The sequence below is a fragment of the Typopeltis vanoorti genome, chromosome 24, assembly GCF_054136105.1.
Source record: "Typopeltis vanoorti isolate ZY-2024b chromosome 24, IOZ_Tvanoo_1.0, whole genome shotgun sequence".
Lineage (NCBI taxonomy): Eukaryota > Metazoa > Arthropoda > Arachnida > Uropygi > Thelyphonidae > Typopeltis > Typopeltis vanoorti.
Window position 1 is genome coordinate 37,358,682 of NC_143572.1, and position 22,787 is coordinate 37,381,468.

Genomic DNA, 22,787 nt, shown 5'->3' on the forward strand with positions numbered 1-22,787 from the left:
TTATTAAATAAAAAAGTCACAGAACGCAGTAATAGTACAATAGTAGTAGGAACACAAAATTACACATATTAAAAATAAAATCACACCAACCTTAACAAAAGAAAAACAAAATAAGTATTACACATGAGATGAATTAGAATATTACAAATTTTTCAGTAATTTAATTTAATAATAGAGACAAAATAATATTAATAATACTTATATAAATAAATGCCCAATATAATTTTTTTTTTTAAAGTTTTACTTTTCTTGCTTTTAGTGAAGCCAATTCATCAATTATTTTATCAAAATTAATTTGTTTTGTAAATTCCTGTTCGATTGATAATTGCCATATTTGACAATTTTTCCTGAGGAAATGACGATCTTAAATATGTTTTGATAACTTTTAGTTTACTGAAGTCTCTTTCACCAGAAGCTACAGTAACAGGTAGTGTTAGGACTATTCTCAATGCATCTTCTAAATCTGGACAGGACTGAACTAAACTGTATTCATGAATCATTCTTAAATGATCTAAACTTGTAGCTGCTTTAAGGTCTGGAATTAACGTCATTGTCTGATTTTTGAAACTGATTATTTCTGATAATAATTCTACAGAATTTATATCGTTTGGATATTTAAGGGATAAATCACAAGCTGCTTTTTTTAAATTTTCTGTATCCATCGACTTTAATTTTTCACCTGTTAAAAATTCGAAGTCAGACGAAATCCCATATAGTTTTTCATATCTCCATGTAAGTTGTGTTATTAAAATATCCATTACTCCTTTCATTTCTACTATAAATAAATATTTATCATTATAAGGAACTGATTGCTGAGATTGATCATCTAATTTAATAAATTGGCTTCGTTTGTTTTCAAAATCTGTAGACAATTCCATTTCTGAAGCCAACTTTTCACTCTTAGAAAAGATGATATTTTCCCATATGGTTCTCTCATTTGCTGCAAGGAATTAGAACGTGAAGCTTTAATTATTGTTATCGTTTTTGATTGCAAAGCTTTGTTTATTTTATCAACTTCTTGCAATATTAAATTCCATGTAGATAACGTACATAAGAATTTAAAATTTATTTGTTTCAATATGCTTTTAATTTAAGGGCATTGCAATGATTGCTCATTTTTAAAATCAATTAATATCTTATATAATTCGGGTATTTGTTGGTGCAATTCCTTGATGGCATTTGCTCTTGAGGCCCATGTTAGCATTTGAAGCAGTAGCATTTTTACAAACCAAATTAAGGCTGTGAGCCGCACAAGGAATGTACACAGCTTGTTCATTTTTTTGAGAAATTATGGCTTGTACCCCATTACACCTCCATATTCACCCCATTGTCATATCCTTGACCTCTAAACGTTTAGAATATTGAGTCCATCTTTTTTTTTCTAATTTATTGACAATTTCATAGGCTAAACCACTACCAGTTTTTTCTTTTATCGCTATAAAATCTATAAAGCTTTCTTCAATCGTAATTGAATCGTTCCTAATAACTATATATCGAACCATTTGGCACATTTGTTCGTGATGCGATACATCAGGTGTACAGTCAAACATCAAGGAAAAGTATTTCGATTCTTTAATTCTAGAAAGAATTTCAGTTCGAACATGGTTCCCTAAGAGTAAAAGAAATTCGTCTTGAATCTTATTAGATAAGTATGAAACAGACCCCTTCTCATGATTAGCAATGTTCTGCGATAGTCATATTGTATCGGCTTATTAATTCAATCAAGTTTAGAAAAATTCCTGCATTCGGATTACCAATAATTTCTTGCGTACCTCTAAGAGATAAATTATTCTTTGCACAAAATAAAATTACATCCAACACAATACGTAAAATATTTCGCCATCTTTCCTTTTCTGTCTGTATTGCTTTTTGCAACAAATCATCTATAAAACCACCAGTTTTAAGTTTCTTTTCAAAGCATTTCCAATGGAGATACGCGTCGCGATGAAATACAGAATTTTCATGATCGGAAATTCGATTTAGATTTTTCCAATCTTTAAATTCTCGGCATTGATTGCTGATGGAAGAATCCGTTTTACCTCCTTTACCAAAAAAAGGATACATGGAAAACAAAATATCGACATAGATATTTTTGAAAAAATGAGCCAGTTACGATGGACTCGCTCTCCATTGGAACATTTTTTAAAAACATCCCTTTCAAAATCTCTTGCCATCCTCTGAAGTAGAGTCCCTAAAATCTGCGTGTTCTCCTTGTTCTGGTCCATGTTCAATTAGAACACACCTGATTTTATCTGTAATAGGCGGCCATGAAGGAGGATCGTTGAAATTAATAGAATTAAATATCTCTTTTTATTGTTCTGTCGAATTTTCTCGTATTTCAATTTCTTCTTCTTCAACTTCCCTTCCTTTTTCTTGATCTTCAATGGTAGTGTTTTCTTCAAATTCCATCGTCTTTTCTTGAGCCTCAACCGGTATTGTCTCGAGTGAACTGCTTGCATTTGAAGTACTCGGTTTTTCTAGCCAATTTTGCAGCTGTATTACACTATGCTGATTTGTTTCATTTCTCAATTTTCTTCTTTTCCTATATTCAGCACCACTGACGCATTCTTGACGCCATTAGTTCATCTGAAAAAGAAAAATTATATATTTGTAATGTAATCACTTTTGATTACATTACAAATAAAAATGGAAAATAATATTGCAGTCATAATATAATGTAACATACAATGAATCATTTTTACAAATTTATATGATAGAAAACTTACCTTAAGTTTAACGTATTTAAAATAATACCTTCTGCTTGCTGTCATACTAGCACACTGCACAAATAATGCACATTAATGTACAACGAACATGCCCAAACTCGCGTACCATACCGCTTACTCGGGCAATATCATACGAGGAAACGAGTTTATCGAGCGAGAGCGTCCGACGCAAATCGTTAGCTTGCTTAAAGTATTTGACGAACATTCCAGGATACATTTGGCTTTTTATTATTTTTTTTATTTTTCAAGTTATCAATTTTCATTTTTCACCAATTTGCTGCCCTTTCCCATTGTTCACCTAAGGCAAGTGCCTCGTTTGCCTCACCCTTGTCCCGGCTCTGGTTCGAAACAGTCACTGCGAGTTCGGTGACAGTATCTATCAGGGCTCGCCTTACACGGTTTGTTGGATGTACGTGTTAATATATTAGTAGGCTGACCGTACGTACCGTTTTGAACGTACAGTACCGTTTTTCAAATTCAAATTATCGTTTTAATAAAAATGTCAATTTCGTCCCGTTTTTAATAAAACCTATATTTATATTTTAATATTGGTCTATTATAAACTATTATTCATAACCTATAATCGTATATCAATATTATGGAAACCAGTAATTTGTATAACCATGGAGTCGCATTGTTCGATACTAAATATCGATATCTGCAGTGATTTATTCAGAGAAAATAATAAATACATTTTGGCAACACTTGCATCTTAGGCGCAGCTTATGTTCTGCTGTAGCGTTAGTTTTTGCTTTGTCTGTATGCTAACCAGTGGCTTTGTTATTCAATGCAGATGGATTAAATTTCATATTTTTTAAAGTTTAAAGTTTAAAGTTTTATTTTTTAAAGCTTTAAGTCTATCCTTGCAATATCAATGAGGCTAAACCGCAGTTTTAATGACGATCTCCAGAAAGAATTCAAATTTATTAAACTGGACAAGCTGTGTAGCGATGGAACAAAAGTGGCATGCCAACATTGTAATGTCCATTTTCCGTTGTTCATGGAAGTAGAGGCGGCATTCACATAGCCAGAAGCATAAGGATGCTGAAAAGATTCTGGCTTCAGTTAAAAACATCAGCTTGTTTATGGTGAGACGTGATGGTGATAGCGAAAGTGATAAAATTGCAGCAAGTGAAGCTATTGTTGCTTATCATACTATGGGTCACGGCCAAAGTTTTGGCGCAAATGACTGCTTGTCGATATTGATCAATAAAAGTTATGAACCAAAATTTTCTTTCGCACGTACCAAATCAGAAGCAACGTTTTATCACCATACATATTTGGCAAAGCAAAACGTTTATTAATCGTCTTACTTTTTCATGAATACAGAATATTACATACTCCCCCATCCCGTTTTTGCCGTCCCAATGTCCCGTTTTTGTCTCAAGGAAATATGGTCAGCATACTCCTAACTGATTTGTTCTTCTAGCTCTATGCATACATTCGGATACTGCTTTCTTCAAACACCCCTTGACCTTCTCCTATGCACCATCAACATCTTTCCCTTCCAAGTTCTTACCCCATTGGCTCTACTCAAAGCTGACCTCAGTTTTTTGTAATTACCCGCTTTGTAATTCCACATATATCCATTTTTAATAAAAAAATACTGCTTGTCTAGCAATTGCCCAGGTCAAGACTACATTATCACTTTCTCCAAGCGGAGGCGGTGAAGCTCGATTGGTTAGTGTTAAGTTCTCTGACGTAAAGATCAGGCCAGCACTCTTCTCTTCTCTTATTACATGTTGTCTCAGCTAATTATCTCTCAGAAACTGTATAAATTCCATTTTCTTCCCTATCCGTGATCAATCTATGTCTAATCTATCCCAATATTTGAAAACCCCCCCATCATAATTACTAGATCTGTAATCATTATGCTAATTGGCGAGTGCATGTCATCTATATTCTCCCGTACACTCTCCGAATTATAGCAGGAACCAATTTTATGTATAGATCTGTTAGCCTCTCTCTCACTAGATAGCTTCAAATGAACTACCATCTAAATCCCTGTTCCCATGATATAGTTCTACTTTTTTTTGGCTTTAATACCTCTGCTATCATTAGCAAAATTCCCTCCCTATCCTGTTCATTTTCTTCTCTGAAGATACTATATCTATATCACTTGCATTCTATTCCTATGACCATATCGTCCTCAGTCAACCAAATCGCACTAATGTTAATATGTTCTGGTCAAGTTGTGCTAATGCTCAAACCCTCAAACCTCTTATTTCGAATACTTCTGGCATTAGTATATATAAACGGACCATAATATGTAGTATTAAATAACTCTAATACTAGCATCACGATGGCCGCATCTCTCGTTCATACTCTTCTCTCCAGATGGATAACAAGACCACTTGTACCAGAGTTCTGTGACTGGCTAAGAGTGAAGGTTGACTGCACACCAAAAAAGTCTCCGAAAGGCATTAGCAGATTTATTAATAATTGTAGCGATAGAAGAATTTAATATTTTGCAGGAGTATATATGAACATGGTTATTTAAAATGATGTTTTAGAAAAAGATTTATATAATGGCTTTATATTAGTTGCAGAAACTGTAAAAACTGATCTGACAATTAATAAAGATTTTTTTTAATGTGTAACTCTTACACACAAAAGGCCTACAGTGGACAAATGCCATATGTGGTCTCTGGTAAATAGCAAAGTGATATTCCTTTTGATGGGCTAGATGTTGTGATCCATAAAGAACATTTATTCTAAGTCTGTTTCTACTGAAATGTGGCAGATGGAAATAAAGATGAATGGGAGTAATATGTTGAGAAATTCAGTAGTTTAACTGTCACACAATGCTGGGAAGCTGTTACTGCAGATTTGGTAAAAACAGGGGGATTATAGATATCAATTCTGCTGTACAGCGCCCCATAGAATATATTTGACGCAATGCATAAAGTGAACATTTATTTTCTGTTCTTCAAGCCTTCGCTGAGAGCGAAATCTATCAATTAATCAAACAGGCCTGTGTAGCTCAGTGGAAGTGACGTTTGCGTCCTCTGCGCTTGGTCGCTCGAAGTTAGACTTAAGTTCGAGTCTAGTCGCCAACTGGAAGAACATTTTATTATTATTATTATTATTATTATGTGGCACCTTCAGGGAGTCCAAAGACTCATCGAGGGAGAGTGTGCCAACAGCATCGAACGATTGATCCCCTTCCAACTACTTGCTTAACTTTTTGCGAGCTATTAATAGCAGAGGCTTTACCAATCGACCAAACTTTGCTGGCTCTAAGTCTTTCTTCGACCGATTCCAGAGTAGTCGATCTCTGGCACGGACAAGCGGGTATTTCCTCACAGAAACTCGGGTTTTTCATCCTGTAAACTCAAGAAAATCGACCGTAGAACCCACATTATTTCAAACAGTAACATATCTTTTTAGGGTTAGGTACCAAACGATGGCAACAGTTGTTTGCCGGCATAATCATTGGTGGCTGAATATAATTAGTGATAGACATGGACCAGTTATCTCTGATTGGCTACCAGTTGAGATTGAACTGCCCACTCAGTCTCCGAAAACTATATAGGGTATAAAGGCCTTGCCTACTCCCTACTAGGGAATAAAAGGCGTTAGCTGATTTTTTTATTTATTTATATAAAATAATCAAAGTTTTTCAGGACAGAATGTTAGGTAGAAAACCGCTGCCTTCTCATGGTCATAAATTAGAACACTCGTATTTATTATCATTATTATTATTAGTAGTAGTAGTAGTAGCATCTGAGACCTCCAGGGAGTCAAAGACTCTTCGAGGGAGGTTGTAAATTACTCAACATAGCTATCATACCTTCCATTAAATTAAATTACACTAGATGCACGCACTACCCATAAGGACAAATTATTCCACTCACTCACTGCTCTCTGGAAGAAAAACCTAGCTCTTACCTCTTTCCTGACCGAGAATAACCTTCATTCCATTGATTCCCACATGTTTTCTCCCCACCTTCCATATAACAAAAAATTTTATCATTTGAAATGCTATAACACCCATTCAAAAGTTTATAGACCTCTATCATATCACCCCTCTTTCTCCTGTTAATCAGAGTCTGCAATTCACATACTCGCAATCTGTCTTTAAAATCTATATCCCATAATCCGGATATAATCTTTGTAACTCCTCTTTGCACCCTTTCCACAGCTTCTTTATCTCCTTGGAACCCGGGAGACCAAATCTGCACACAGAAATCCAGGTGTGGTCTTATGAAAGCCTTGTAAAGAGGCAAAATTACTTCCTTATCCTTACATGTCAAGGTTCGCTTCAACATTGTAATTATTCTCTGAGTTGTATTTGCACCTTTTGCTATGTGACCTTTGAAGTTTAAATTCTTATCCACCAATACACAAGATTCATTACCTCTTCAGTTTCTTGTAGCACAACCCCGCTAATATATTATGCCTCTGGAACTCTAATCACGCCAAAGTGCATAACTTTACACTTACTAACATTAAACTGGCAGCCATTTTCGTTTGCCCAGATTTCCAATCTGTTCAGATCATTTTGTAATTGCTGAATATCAGTACCGACCCTGATTGCCCTGCCTATCTTCACATCATAAGCAAACAATTACAAATCTGATGATAGACCCTGCTTGATATCATTAATGTATAGATTGAACAATAATGGCCCAAGGACTGAACTCTGAAGAACACCACTGGTTACCTTAAATCTGGCAGATTCACATCTACTGTATACCACTTTTTGATATCTGTCTCTCAACCATTCCCTGATTTAAGTCAATAGATTATATTCCAATCCCATATTGTCCAGTTTATGCAACAGTCTGTCGTGTGGTATCCTATCAAATGCCTTAGAAAAATTCAACATTATCATAGTGTATACGTTCCCTTTAGCCAACTTGGCCTTAAAAGTATTATAAAATATGAGCAAATTGCTAAAACATGACCTCGCTCGATCTCATTTTCATGAACTTCTATCTCTTCATCCAAAGTAGCAGTAGCACTGTGCACCATGCTACATACACCTGGTTGATATATCTTAGCAAAGTGAGCACTCATTAACTGAACAATCTCCTTAGCTTCCGACATTCGTATACCACCTGCATTAAATAAAGCTTTTTTTCCACATTCATTCTTTCTTTTGCTTACAGCATAACAATAAAATTCTTTTGGATCGCCTTTAGCTTACATGGCCAATTTCTTTTCATATTCCGTTTTAGCTTTTCTCACAATAGTCGTTACTTTTCTGGCCTGAGCTTTATATATTTCATAACTCCTCTCATCCTTATTCTCATGATATTCTTTCCACATAATCTTCTTCTTGTGGATCTCTTGCTTCATAAGGTTGCACATCCATTTCACTCCCAACCTACATATTCTTCGAACACTAGAGATACATTGAGATACCGCCTCATTCAAGCTTTTTCAAAGATTCCCATGCATTGGTGACATTTTTTTCTATTCAGTAACTGATACCATGAGACCAAAGATAGTATTCTTCTAAGTTGATCATAATTTCCAGCTTTGTAGTTCAGCATGTAGCCTTTTTAGTCGGAGCTTCAATACAAGTATACATCCCAAGAAAGAACAGCATGATCACTGTCGCCAATTGGTGGTAAAATAGCCATATTCTGATGCTATGAGCAAATCCAACACTCTTTGACCTCGAGTTCCTTCTTTTACATGCTGCTTGAGAAATTTGTTTCGCAACAATTCAATAAATTCCTGTTCTTTCTTATCATGAGATTTCTCTTCTACCCAATAAATGTTTGGAAAATAAGTCACTCACAATAATCATTCGCTTGGTACCCATAAGGCTAAATTGACGATGCATTTCTTCGTCCCCTACAACTAAGCCGTCAGATCTGTAGCAAAACCACATCATATATTTCATTCTGTTTACCTCCACTTAACTTGAAACAGATAGACTCAAGCTCATCGCTACATGGGACATTGTTACCATCATTGTTTTCTTGTATTTCTATCCTAACTGGACTTAAGTCATCTGATATCATTAGTAGTACTCCTCCTCCTCTCCTATCTCTTCTGTCATTCCTAAAAATAGTATATCCGTTACACTCGATCCTACTTACCATATCTGATTCTGATAAGCAGGTTTCACTAATGCCAACAATCTTAGGCCACATCGTATTCAATAAAGCAACAAACTCAACCCCTTTATTTCTAATTATTATTATTATTATTATTATTATTATTATTATTATTATTATTATAACGGCATCTCCATGGAGTCAAAAGACTCATCGCGAGAGACCCCACATTGACACACTGACCATTATTTACACAATACCTATCATACTTTTCCTTAAATTCATTCACGGACGAAGCATTCATAATCACCTCTGGCAATGCATTCCACCCCTTCACAACCCTCCAACTAAAAAATCTAGTTCTAACACCCTTGTTAACCACATTCTTACATAGTCTCCAGGGATGGCCCGTCGTTCTCTCCCTTCCTACACTGGTCTTAACAATATCATCAGTAACCTATAACGGAATAATAGGCGTTGGCAGAATTTGTTGTCGTTGTTGTCATTATTATTATTATTATTATTATTAATCGGAATTATATTATAAATGGTATCCGCGAATCCCTACTCAGGTACGTTACAACAGTCTATGCAAACACACCAACCAGTCACCTAACAAAATTAAAAATATTACATAGGAAAATTGTGTCAACAGTGATTTGGACACGTTATACACAACAGCCAATATCCAACCAGTACACGGCGATACACAGAATCCTATGGATTAGAAATCTGATACTACGTAATATTACTAAGGAATTACTTCAACATCACCTATCGAAACAACAGCGACACATATCGAATAACACGACCCACGACAACTCTCTACATCCATATACCCTTCAACAACTCATTCAGTTCTTTTGTGAGATTACATCAGATACCCACACTACTCAACAACCTACCAAGGAATTTAAAACACATAGATAACTACAGAACATTATAACACGAACTCTGGAAAATATACCAACAAAGTTAATATACCATTAACATTAACATACACATCACAAATCACCAGCATCAATGCCTACATCCCATCCATAAACAGTAAGAACAATATAAATAGTGAAGGTTAATCCCACTCTCTTCGTAAAAGCTAACCCAAGGTTCGAAGTAGGTGGGATTAACCCGTCTCATTCACTACACGTAATTCTCATAATCAAAGACTGCAAATTATGTAACAAAACAGTTAGTATGGGGTATAATAATAATGAAGATACAGATATAAAAAAAGTATATGAATTTGTATCCAAAGAAAAAACATTGAAAAGAAATAATTTACCTTAAACTGCATACAGAATGTTGTACAGAGCATCAAGTGTAATATGCATTTGCATTAATTGTAAATATGTAAATACTCTGTACGATGAAAATTGAAAAATTGTTATTTTATACATAATGTGCAAACATGCAAAAATGTCTGTAATAATCATCAATGTTAATATTATAATATTATACGTTATAAACAATTATTATTATTTAAAAAATGTTATGTACCTGCACGTATCTGTTATGATCAACTGTATTCCTCTAATGTATAATAAATACAGTATTATATATGTAGAAAGTATTTTACCTTGGGTATAATAAATGTTAAAGATACCAAGCTATTTTAAAGCCGGTATGGAGTAAAACCAGCTTTAAAATAGCTTGGTATCTTTAACATTTATTATACCCAAGGTAAAATACTTTCTACATTTATATCTCCTCCTGAGATTTTTATTTAATAAGGTTAAAACACCTTATGGTAACTTGTTCTGGCAAAATACTTATAAGCCCTGTATTAATAAAATCTTGATATTTCTAGCCTGGCTCCCACTGATGAGACCTCAGTAAAGGTCGAAACCGGTCTGGGTAGTGGCCCCTTACCTTTAATACAAAGCATCATACATCTCCTCCAGGAGATGTGCTTTGCATTATGGGTAAATATTAAGATTAGTGATCAGAGCTTATTCTACTTTTACCATGAGTAACCTTGGTCTTGCACCAACCTGCAGGGTCAGCTAGACTTGCATTACGTGCAGGCGCAAACTTGAATTTTTTGTCTGTTTGCTTACTTGGGATATGGAGTAAAACCAGCTTTAAAATAGCTTGGTATCTTTAACAAGTATATATATATATATATATATATATATATATATATATATATATATATATATATATATATATGTATATATAAATTATTATTATTACTATTAATATATGTATGTAAATTATCTGATACATTATCATATTATTATTATTATTATTATTATCCATTATTCACAAATTCCATGTAATTTTCATTGTTAATATTAGAAGAACACTTGTTGTAAATATAGATGTAAAAAAGTATTATTATCAAAATTTTAATTGAAATGCAATGTAGAAAATGAATCACATATTATTATTATTTGACACCTCCAAGGAGTCCAAAGACTCATCGAGGGAGAGTGTGTGCCAACAGCATCGAACGATTGTTCTCCTTCCAACTACTAACTTCGCTCAAACTTACTTAACTGAGCCATTAGTAGCATAGGCTCTACCAATCGACCAACCTTTGCCGACAAACATATACAGCACTTAGTGCTGAATTTTGTAAAAATTACAAGTTGGAATGTCACAAAGATGATTATTGTAATTGTGTAAATATTTTAGAAATCAATAAAAATGATTATTATTATATAACTGAAATGAAAAGCCAAACGGCTATTTTTTCTGGCGAAGTTAATTGAATTAAGGGGATAAACATCCCTTATTATTTTCCAGCCAGTATGCGAAACTCTAAGATCGAAAACTACGATCTAAGAGTTTCAAGCGGAAGAACTATCGGCAAATCCAAGCGTAAGTGACCACTTGGTAGTACAACACCAAGGCAACTCGAAGCAAAGGTGGAGCAAGATCCCTCACTATCTTTGATATTTTCTCATAATGTAAAAACACAGCTTCTAGGAGATGTAATACTCTCATTACATTATGAGGAGAGGTCACTACCCAGACCGGTTTCAACCTTTTTTTGAGGTCTCTTTATTACGTTACCTACCCCACCCCCTCCCACCACCACCACAAAAGTCGACAAAACTCGATCATACTAAACATCGTTGTCGATAACCATGTAAAAAAATACAGACTGGCATTCCCTACTTAAAATATATGATCCGGTAACATTATACGAGAATTTTCAACTAAAGCTCACACAAAGGGTACACAAACGCGGCGACAAACAGACAACTATCCATGGATAAATGACGACATGCTAAAAGTATTACTGTAAAAGAAAAACTATGGAAAAAAACTTAAAAAGTCACCCAGTAATACACATTTACAAACCTTATACAAAAACATCAGAAATCAACTAACAACAAAAATTCGTAGGGCAAAAAGACGCTACTACTTCCAAAAATTCATGGAATATAACGACAACATTAAGCAAACATGGGCTACACTCAACGGATTAGTAACTCGAAAAAAGAAAACTTCAGCGCAAGATTTTATTGCAAAAAAAAAAAAAAAGCTTCGGTCAGGACACAAAACCACGAGGAACTAGCAGACTCATTCAACTATGCTTTCACGAACAATACCACACAGCTCCAAAAAGACAAACTACCAACGATCAACAAAAAACTACCGATACAAAGTCAACAACAAAATATGTATTTTCCACCCGTAACAAAACAGGAACTGAAAGAAGAACTCCTACAACTAAAACCAAAGACGACTCCAGGAATAGACAAAATAAGACTCACGGACCTTATAACACACTTTGAACAAATAAATCCAATACTTTTGAAACTCATGAACATAATATTAAAACACGGGCATTATTCCACAACTAAAAACTGCAGTAATTACTCCAATATACAAACACGGCAAAAGAAACGATACTCAGAACTACAGACCAATAGCTACCCTGCCAGTCATCTCCAAAATTCTAGAAAAAATAACACACACCAGACTAGAGAACTATTTACAGAAGTACAACACCATCTCACAAAACCAATACGGCTTTCAGAACACGAAAAGCACCATCACTTTATTAGAAGACATCGCCGACACAATAAACAAAGCTCTCGACAAAAACAAGTACGCCGTCCTTATACTGCTGGACCTAACCAAAGCATTTGATGCACTTGAACATCACATACTACTCACCAAACTATAATCAATAGGTATAAGAGGAACACTGCATACATGGTTCAAGAACTACCTCTCAAACAGAACACAAGTAACAAGAATAGGTACATGTCATCAGTCGGGGTATACAAATAATACACGGTGTACCTCAATGTGCCATATTATCACCCACTCTATTCAACATATACATTAACGATGTTCATAACATATCCATAAGAAGTCAAATATTTCACTACGCAGATGACACTGTACTACTAGCAATCCGCCAAGCACAACAAGACCTAAATGAAATCACAACATACTCCCACCAAAACGCAATTATAATCAACGGTACCAAAACACAGATGTTGATAATACACAACCCAAGAATCATACGCCTCGCATCACTATCGATACACTGTCACACATACCGCTGTATTAACAAAAAAAAAAAAAAACACCTGCCAATGTTCCGAAATCAAAACTGTAACACATGCAAAATACCTCGGTCTCTATATAGATTCCCACCTTAAATGGACAAAACATATAGAATACTTACACACCAAACTTCGGATCATTGCAGCAAGCAAAACTCTTCCAAGTTAAAGACATTATTCCATCCAACATAAAAAAACTCCTATGTGACGGTATCTGCGAATCCCGACTCAGATACGGAATAACAGTCTATGCAAACACATCAAACAGCCACCTAAAAAAATTAGAAACATAACACAGGAAAATCGTGTCAACAGTGATCTGGACATCTTACAAGCAACAACCAATATCCAACAAGCACATGGCGATACACAGAATTCTGAGCATTAAAAACCTGAAACACTACATGATATTAACAAGGAATTACTTCAACATCACCTATCGAAACAACAAAGACACTTATCGTATAACACGACCGACAACAACCCTCTACATCCCTACACCCTTCAACAATTCATACGGTTCTTTTGTGAGATCACATCAGATACCCACGGAACTCAACTAGATACCAAGAAATTGAAAACACATAGATAACTACAGAACATTATAATACGAACGCTGGAAAATATACCAACAAAGTTAATATACCATAACATTAATATACACATTACAAATCACCAGCATCCAATGCCAACATCCCATACATAAACAGTAGCAAGAGCATAAAAAGTGAAGCCTAAATCCCACTCTCTTCACAAAAGCTAACCCAAGCTTCGAAGTAGGTAGGATTAACTGGCCTCACTCAACCACATGTAATCCCTATAACCAAAGAAGCAGATTATGTAATAAAACAGTTTGTAAAGTATACAGCAATAAAGACGATACTGATTATTATGTGATAACATCATTAATATGATACTGTTATGTAACATGAAAAAATAATGCAATAAATTATTTTGATAATCAAAAAATTATATAAACAAAAAAATTTATTATACAAAAAATTCTGAATAATCTTCATTAACATTAGAAGGACATGTGTTATAAATACATAATATAGAGGCAAAAATATTACTATTAAAAATTTAGTTGAAATCAATGTAGAAAATGCAGCACTTAGTGCTGAATTCTGTAAAATTATAAGTTGCTATGTCACTCAAGATGTCAATTGTATGTGTAAATATTTTAGCAATCAATAAATTACTATTACTATTAAAAATATTATTATTATTATTCTGCTGTATATTCTATATTCAAAAAATCTGTATGATCTTTATTGTTAATATTAGAACATGTGGACGAGAGGAATCTTTATCTGGACGATTTCAATCGAAGGTGAGCTAGCCGATCTCATACGGAGGTAGCAGGGTTTTTTCTCCTGGAAACTCGGGTTTTTCATCCCGCATACAGAAAATCGGCCCTTTAGAACACACGCAATTTTTACAGACAAAAAATACTATTGTGGTGGGCGATTGATGGCGTTGATGGAGATGATTCGTAGTAGAAGTTCGATGTAGTGGTTGAGACTGTTGTAGGTATCCTCTCGCGATGAGTCTTCGGAATCCTTGGAGGTGTCAGGAATAATAATAATAATAATAATAATAATAATAATAATAATAATAATAATAATAATAATGTGTTGCAAATACATAATATAGAGGCAAAAAAGTATTGTTAAATATTTTAATTGAAATCCAATGTAGAAAATGCAGCACTTAGTGCTGAATTCTGTAAAATTATAAGTTGCAATGTCACTCAAGATGTTTATTGTATGTGTAAATATTTTAGCAATCAATAAAAAAAAAAAAAAAAAATAAAGTAAAATATTATTATTGTTATTATTATTATATTTCGTTGGCCGAGTTCACTGTTCAAGAATATAAGAAACATAATTTACAATAAAACTTTTGACTGCCAGTTTTTGTCACATTTGGCTCTTTATCAAATGCCTGAGGAAACTACTAGATCTCGTCACAAAATGTGACACATCCTTAATAATGCCGATTTCTGCAATTGAGATAGAATTATATCTAGGTGGCTCAGCTTTTCCTGGTGATATATAAATTTGCTTGGAATTGCGTCTGGCAATGCTTTGTTCAAATTCGATAAATTTCAATCTCCAGATCTATGTACTTGTGCGAGTTCATCTATTTTTCCTCCACTCTACTGTTTCCTGGTATTATCTCGTTAATAAACTCACACATAACTCGAGTGAGGTTTTGCATATCTGTGTTCCATGTGTCTATCTCTCTGAATATTAAAGTCCCATAACATATTCGAATTTTAATTTTCAATGAAGTTTAAGATTTTATGAAATATGGCATTGTCTCAATCGAGTAATATCCTCCTTACGACAATCCGCTCATACAATGATTTTCAATTATGACCAATTTCTCTTTACACGGCGCTGCTTTTTGTTCATACGACGGTTTTAGCAACATGACGCTCCCGTGAATAGATAGAACAAAGTGGTTGTTCTAGCTGTGCATTTCTCTCTCTCTCTCTCTTTGTGTGTGTGTGTGTGTGTGTGTGTGTGTGTGTGTGTGTGTGTGTGTGTGTGTGTGTGTGTGTGTGTGTGTGTGTGTGTGTGTGTGTGTGTGTGTGTGTGTGTGTGTGTGTGTGTGTGTGTGTGTGTGTGTGTGTGTGTGTGTGTGTGTGTGTGTGTGTGTTTTGGCGTTTACCTGTGAATTACAAACCGTTCATAATTATTATTTTATATCATTGTTGTTAATAACGGCATATAAGCAATTCCAAGTCCCATAACAGTGAAAAGAAGAATATGCGTAAACCTATTACATTAGATACTATTATATTAGATTACTCTTACATTGGATTAACATTATTAAATTTAGTGACAATGGTGTATCGAAAACTAAGAGAAGCTGAAGGCTAAACTTACCTTGTTCTACTGTTCTTACAATTTTTAATAAGAAAATAAATGAAAAGTACGCACTTATTAATACTAAGTTTTCCTTAAATGTGACAGATGACCAAACTCGTTGGCGTGTTCAGTTAAGCCAAGCTATCCGGAATAAAATAACTTTATTTTATTTTATTTTTGCGAAAATCATTCTAAATTTTTAAAGATATATGACTTCTTAAAAACTCTATTAAACCATTACATGCATCTTCAAGTGAAGGAAAAAAAAAAGCAGTGATTCGTTATATGAAGAAATTCTCTATATGACGATGATCTGGACCCTACCATGTTGTATGAGTGAGGTATGTCTGTACTTATATCACTGCAATTTGAATTTAATTTTGATGGAGTATATCGATGAAAACATTTTTGATGCTGAATACAAGAGAAATTTCAAATCGAAGAATTCCGATGCCATGCAAGTTTATCATAGTTATCATAACTATAAATTTTGAGAGAGAGAGAGAACCTAAATCTGGAGGAGCTATATCATGTTGATTGTTGAACGTGCATACGACACACTTTCAACAAGACATAACTCTTGCATTTTCCGAAGTGGAATTAAATCCTTTTGATTGTATCCTGGTCAGTAGATTAAGCAGTGATTCACAAAATTCTCTATTCAAGCTTCTAGTCATTAACTCTGTTTTTGTTTGTGAGGACAGAAGAAAGGACTTCCCCCTTCCAAATAATGAATAAAAAGGGAGATACATGCTTCATTCACACATTGTACATTGAGGTCAAGCGTAGTATTTTTTGAACACCAATTATAAACGTGAATAAATCGTTTAATTTGATACGCTTCTACTTGTTTAATTATTTTACCATAGAAAATTTTATAGACTGGAGGGGGAGATGCAAATCGTGTTTCCTTCCATCGCAGAAAAAGACCAATCTAAGTTCTGATCTAATTCCTGACTAGTGCAAGTTTTTCTATAGCTTCCACGCCCCTCTTCCCTTTACAGCCAGTTTTCGAGCAATTCAATCATTGGCACATGGAAGACAGATTTCAACTAGAGATTTACTGTGAAACTGCAGCTTAAGAAAAACAACGGTAAGATTCATATTATAATATTATTTAAAAAAATCAAAAAACAGCTAACGCCTTTTATTCCCATATAGGGAGTATGCGAGGCCGTTTTTTAGCCCTATCTAACTATTGGAGACTGAGTGGGCAGCTCAATCTCCACTGCTACCCAATCAGAGATAGCTTGCCGAAGGCTATCACTAATTAAATTGCACGCGTTGAAGAGATGGCCCAACAAGTGCTGCCATCTCGTTGTCTCTAACCCTAACATAATATATTAAATTTCTGAAATAGTGCAGATTATACGGTCGATTTTCTTGAGTTTACGGGACGAAAAACCCGAGTTTCCGGAAGAAAAAACCCTCTTGCCATTGCTTGCCGGAGATCAACTAACTCGGGAACTGGTTGAAAAAAGGCTTAGAAAAATTTCCTCTAGTCGCCGACTAGATTTAAAATACCAAGTCTTCCTTCATGCGGTCAAGCGCCATGGTGTGTCTACGCCACATCCACTGCGCTATATTATCATATTATGATAACGCTCAAAAATTTAATACGGCCCTCGGTGTAAACTGAATAAACAGAAGAAAAATATTTGTATAATATTAAATGATTTAAATCTACTGTGCAGTTCAGTGGAAGTGGCGCATGCATCCTCTGTGCCGAAGGCCTGTGTGGTTCAGTGGAAAGCGGCGCTTGAATCCTCTGTGCTACGCCACCCAAAGATATAGTTCAAGTGCAGTCAGCGAATGGTGGAACTTCTAAGCCTTTCTTTAACCGGTTCCCGAATTAGTCGATCTGTGGCACGGACAAGTTTTTTTGCCGTAAACTCGAGAAAATCGACCGTAGAAACCACACTAATTCAGACATTAAATATATTGTGTTAGGGACCAAGAGATGGCAGCACTTGTTTGCTGATCTCTTCATTGGTGACCATCTATAATTAGTGATAGACATGGGCCAGCTCAGTGGATGTGGCGTTTGCACATCACCGCACTTGGCCGCACGAAGGAAGACTTCGTTTCGAGTCTAGTCGGCGACTAGAGGAAATTTTTCTAAGCCTTTTTTTAGACCGGTTCCCGAGTTAGTCGATCTCTGACACGGGCAAGCAGGTTTTTCCTCCCGGAAACTCGGGTTTTTCGTCCTGTAAACTCAAGAAAATCGACCGTAGAACCCACATTATTTCAGACATTAAATATATTGTGTTAGGGTTAGGGACCACGAGATGGCGGCACATTTGAGCCGTCTCTCTTCACTGCGTACCGCTTAATTAGTGATAGCTTTGGGCCATCTGTCTCTGATTGGGTACTAGTGGAGATTGAACTGCCCACTCCGTCTCCAAAAGTTAGATAGGGCTAAATGGCCTCGCCTACTCCCGTATACGGGAATAAAAAGGCGTTAGCTGATTTTTTATTTTTACATGGGCCAGCTATCTTTGATTGGCTACCGATGGAGATTGAATTGCCCACTCTGTCTCCAAAAGCTAGATTGGGTTTAAAGGCCTCGCCTACTCCCTACAAGGAAAATAAAAGGCATTGGATTATTATTATTTAAATCTATTGATTAAATATGAACATTAAATAATTCACCGCTACGTATAAATTTAACTGATGTAAATTTGAGAGACATATTGATAATAGCAACTTCCAATTTACATGTTGACAATCGAAAAATTGTCGATTCAAAAATTATTTAATGTATCACAATAATATGCTGTTTTCAATTAACGTATAGTATATGTTGAACTTTATATACATTTTATTTTTTTTCCTAAAAATTCAACTTTTAAAAAAATGCTTCCTGCATAACAGGAGAAATCCAAATACGAATCAAGGACATGCAGCTTTATCGACAATGTATAGTCCATGTTTTATGCTAACTTAACATCTTAAAATAATAAACAGCAGTTCGATATTACTAAGGAAATTAAGACAATTTCCTACTACGCTTCTAAAAATTAGTCTATTTCCACATTTGTAGAAGTTAAAGGAGAGTTCTTTATTTTACTTCTTCTCTTATCCTTGGAAATTTATTTCTGAAATAAATAAATGTCATTTAGAGAATTAACAATTATTTCGAGAATTTTTCATGAAATTTAATGTGAAGCGGTAGCAAGTAAACTTTTTTCAGATCTGAAGATGCTGATTCAAAATATTCATGTCCTTGAATAAAATCCTTAACGGAGATCGTTACGAACATCAAATGCCGTTCTAATAAAACTGTTCTTAGAATATGAACAATTTTATTATTTTAGTACATATGTTTTAATTTAATATTCAAAGACAAAAGTTACTGTAGATTTATGAAAAAAAGTAGGCAAAAATATAAAATATAACATACTGGTATTCATCATTTCTTCTTTACATCTTAAGCTTGATGGTCTTCTGTCAGTCAACTAACTTGGCCTTTATATAAACGTACTTAATGTTATAATTGATTGGTTAATCCTATCTGTCTAGTTTTGAAAATAAGACCGTCTGACATATTCATCCTTTTCTGGTCTATTTACACCCTATTGAGAAAAGTATTTGGACTCCTTGTTGTGATAAAAAAATGCGTTTAATTACATTTCTAATACTGAGCGAGACCATTTTTAGCCTGAATGACAGCAATTACTCTTTGGGCTAGTCTATCAACCAATTTCTGATATGTCATAAAAGGAATAAGCTTCCATTCCTCGCACAAACCTATCCCTATTACTGATTGATGCTGATGACAGCCGCTGTGGTTTGGAGCGAATTCAGCATGCTAATTCGTTCTAAATATGTTCGACGGGGGTTGCGTTCTAGACTCAGTCAGTCAGAGCTGGCAAGTCTAACACTTCAATGATGTTTTGTGGACATCAATCTTGGATACGCAGTGCAGTATGCATGGTTTGGCATTGACCCTTGCATGTTTCGTGCTGAAACATGCAAGGGACAATGCCAAAGTACTTGTGTAGCATCGGAACGCAGGGTAATCTTCTCTGAAATATTCCGAGAAGATTACCCTGCTTTCCCAGGGTAATCTTCTCGGAATATTCGAGCATCCCACATGTCATTAGCGGGCATGTCGCAGTCAGTGTCGGTGGCCACCCAGTGCGTTTTGCTGCTGTGGTAGTACCATCAGCTTTCCATCTATGAATGTCATAAGTAAAGGTGGATTTCGGTGTACTGTGGTGGACAGCAAGGCATGGACAGAAAGACAACTGATATGACACCCAACTGCCATCGGATGTTGGAAGTCTGTCAGTTCAGCTGAACGTGGCATCTTGACATCGAGTACAGTGCAAAACATATAGCATATCCCATGTTTTATTACCAGACTTACGCAGACACTTCCTGAATATTTGCATGGAATGTAAGTTGTGCAAATACCTTTGTCAACATAGTGTATATAAAGTCTGCCATATTTAGACTGGCCAATTCACTTCTTCACCTGAAACTCCGTTATTAGGGAATCCTCACGACTTAAATGGAGTAAGAACACAGATTATTCCTAAACGAACATAATCGGCGATTCCAACTGAGTAAATAAAAATCTGTATATGACATGCCAAAATACATAAAAATCAGTAAAACGGAATTTATTCAGAGTCAAAATTGGTGTTGTGTAAAGTAATATTCATAATTTCAAAATAATGCTAAATATTGTATACGAACGGGGTTGTACTTCATACAACATGAGTGTGGAAAATCAAATTCTACGGTCATCTTTTTACTTTGTTTCCAAATTCTCTTTAATTTGGAATGGTATACTATTTCTGGGAAATAAGTCAGAGGTATGTTTTTCTATCATTGAAATTGGCAAGGTTATCTAAGCCTCATTGAAGAATAGCATGGAGAAAAAGATTGAAGGTAGTGGAGGTTGAATCTCTGTAAGTTGCGGCGATTTTTGTAGAACAAGGTATGTAGAATGAAAAGGAGGCGTATGCTGTCATCAGGGAAACTGTGCATTGGGATAGTAGTCGACTGAAATGGGTTACTGATATAAAGAAAGAGTGTGTGAGAGAAGAGAACCTTATGAAACTCTGGCAATAGCTATATAAAATAATAATAATAAATCCTCTATTTATTTTTTGTTCCCGAAAGAGAATAAGCAACACTCTTCGGTCCTAACTACTTGGAAATCTGTTGGGAGACGGCCACTACATCTCATCATCACCAAAGTTATGTGTGCATTTTCACGACATGCTTGATGAGAGGCGATAATCCTAATTCCTAAGTAGTATTTATTATTTGTTCTACGGTGAATTTTGTTGACTCGAGAGGAGAAAACAATTGAAATTTTTCCTAGAGAAAAAATAATACATGTACCAAATATCCATGAAATCTGTAATCACTGGGAAAAAAAAAAAAAAAACCAGCCTAGAAAAAGTTCATCTTGTTAGTGAAAAGAATCTCACTTATAACAGTTTTTTTCTTCCCCAGACCCATTATCATGGAAATTACTCATTTATTTAGTTTATAAAACAAATTGCCTGAAAATTTATTCATTCATAAAATTTAAATAATTCCAAAACTAAATAGGGTTAAAAAAGGTCTAACCTACCTATAATGAAATAAGAGGCGTTAGCTGATTTTTATATATAAAATTAAATATATTTTTTTAATAAATTTTTTTTTTTATTTCAGTGAGCCTGTGTAACTCAGTGGATGCGGCGTTTGCACACTATGCTTAACCACACGAAGGAAGACGGTTTCAAATCTAGTCGGCAGCTAGAGGAAATTTTTCTAAGCCTTTTTTCCACCAGTTCCTGAATTAGTCGATCTCTGACACAGACAAGGGCTTTTTCTCACGGAAACGGGGGTTTTTCGTCCTATAGACTCAAGAAAATCGATCGTAGAACCCACACTATATTCAGATATTACATATATCGTGTTAGGGTTAGGATCCACGAGATGGTGGCACTTGTATCACTCACTAATGAAGCCGTCTCTTCACTGCGTGTGGCTTAATTAGTGAGTCTTGGGCCAGCTATCTCTGATTGGGTAGCAGCGGACATTGAGCTGCCCACTCAGCCTCCAAATGTTAGATAGGGCTAAAACAGCCTCGCCTACTCCCACACAGAAATAAAAGATGTTAGTTAAAAAAAAAAAAATATATATATATATATATATATATATATATATATATATATATATATTTTTTTTTTTTTTCCTAAAGAGAATTGCAAAATTATTTAATAGAATTTCAAGAGAAGTAATTAACATCTTTCTATGATAAAGATAGCAATGCTATTTTACTTAAATATAACAGATAATTTCGAAAGAACCAACCTAAGAACAAATTCATACAGAATGTATACGATAAATTGCAGAATGTACTTTTATTAGAAATGTAATAATAATAATAATAATAATAATAATAATAATAATAATAATAATAATAATAATCAGCTAACGCGTTTTTTCCCTTATAGGAAGGAAGCGAGGCCTTTTAATCCAATCTTTTGGAGACTGAGTGGGCAGCTCAATCTCCACCAGTAGCCGATCACAGATAGCTGGTCCATGTCTATGACTAATTACAGGCGGCCACCGATGAAGAGACCAGCAAATAAGTGCTGCCATCTCTTGGTACCTAACCCTAATAAGATG

The 22,787-nt window shown here is 34.9% G+C and overlaps 1 protein-coding gene across 1 annotated transcript in view; it reads right to left on the bottom strand.

The window, feature by feature from the left end:
• Window positions 1–2,310: 2,310 nt before the first annotated feature.
• Window positions 2,311–22,787, bottom strand: part of kl-2 (dynein heavy chain 2, axonemal kl-2) — a 1,497,432-nt gene continuing 1,476,955 nt past the window's right edge. The window contains exon 58 of the mRNA XM_090414156.1: window positions 2,311–2,567. Coding sequence (XP_090270282.1) covers window positions 2,311–2,567 — 257 coding nt within the window. The remainder of the gene's footprint in view (window positions 2,568–22,787) is intronic.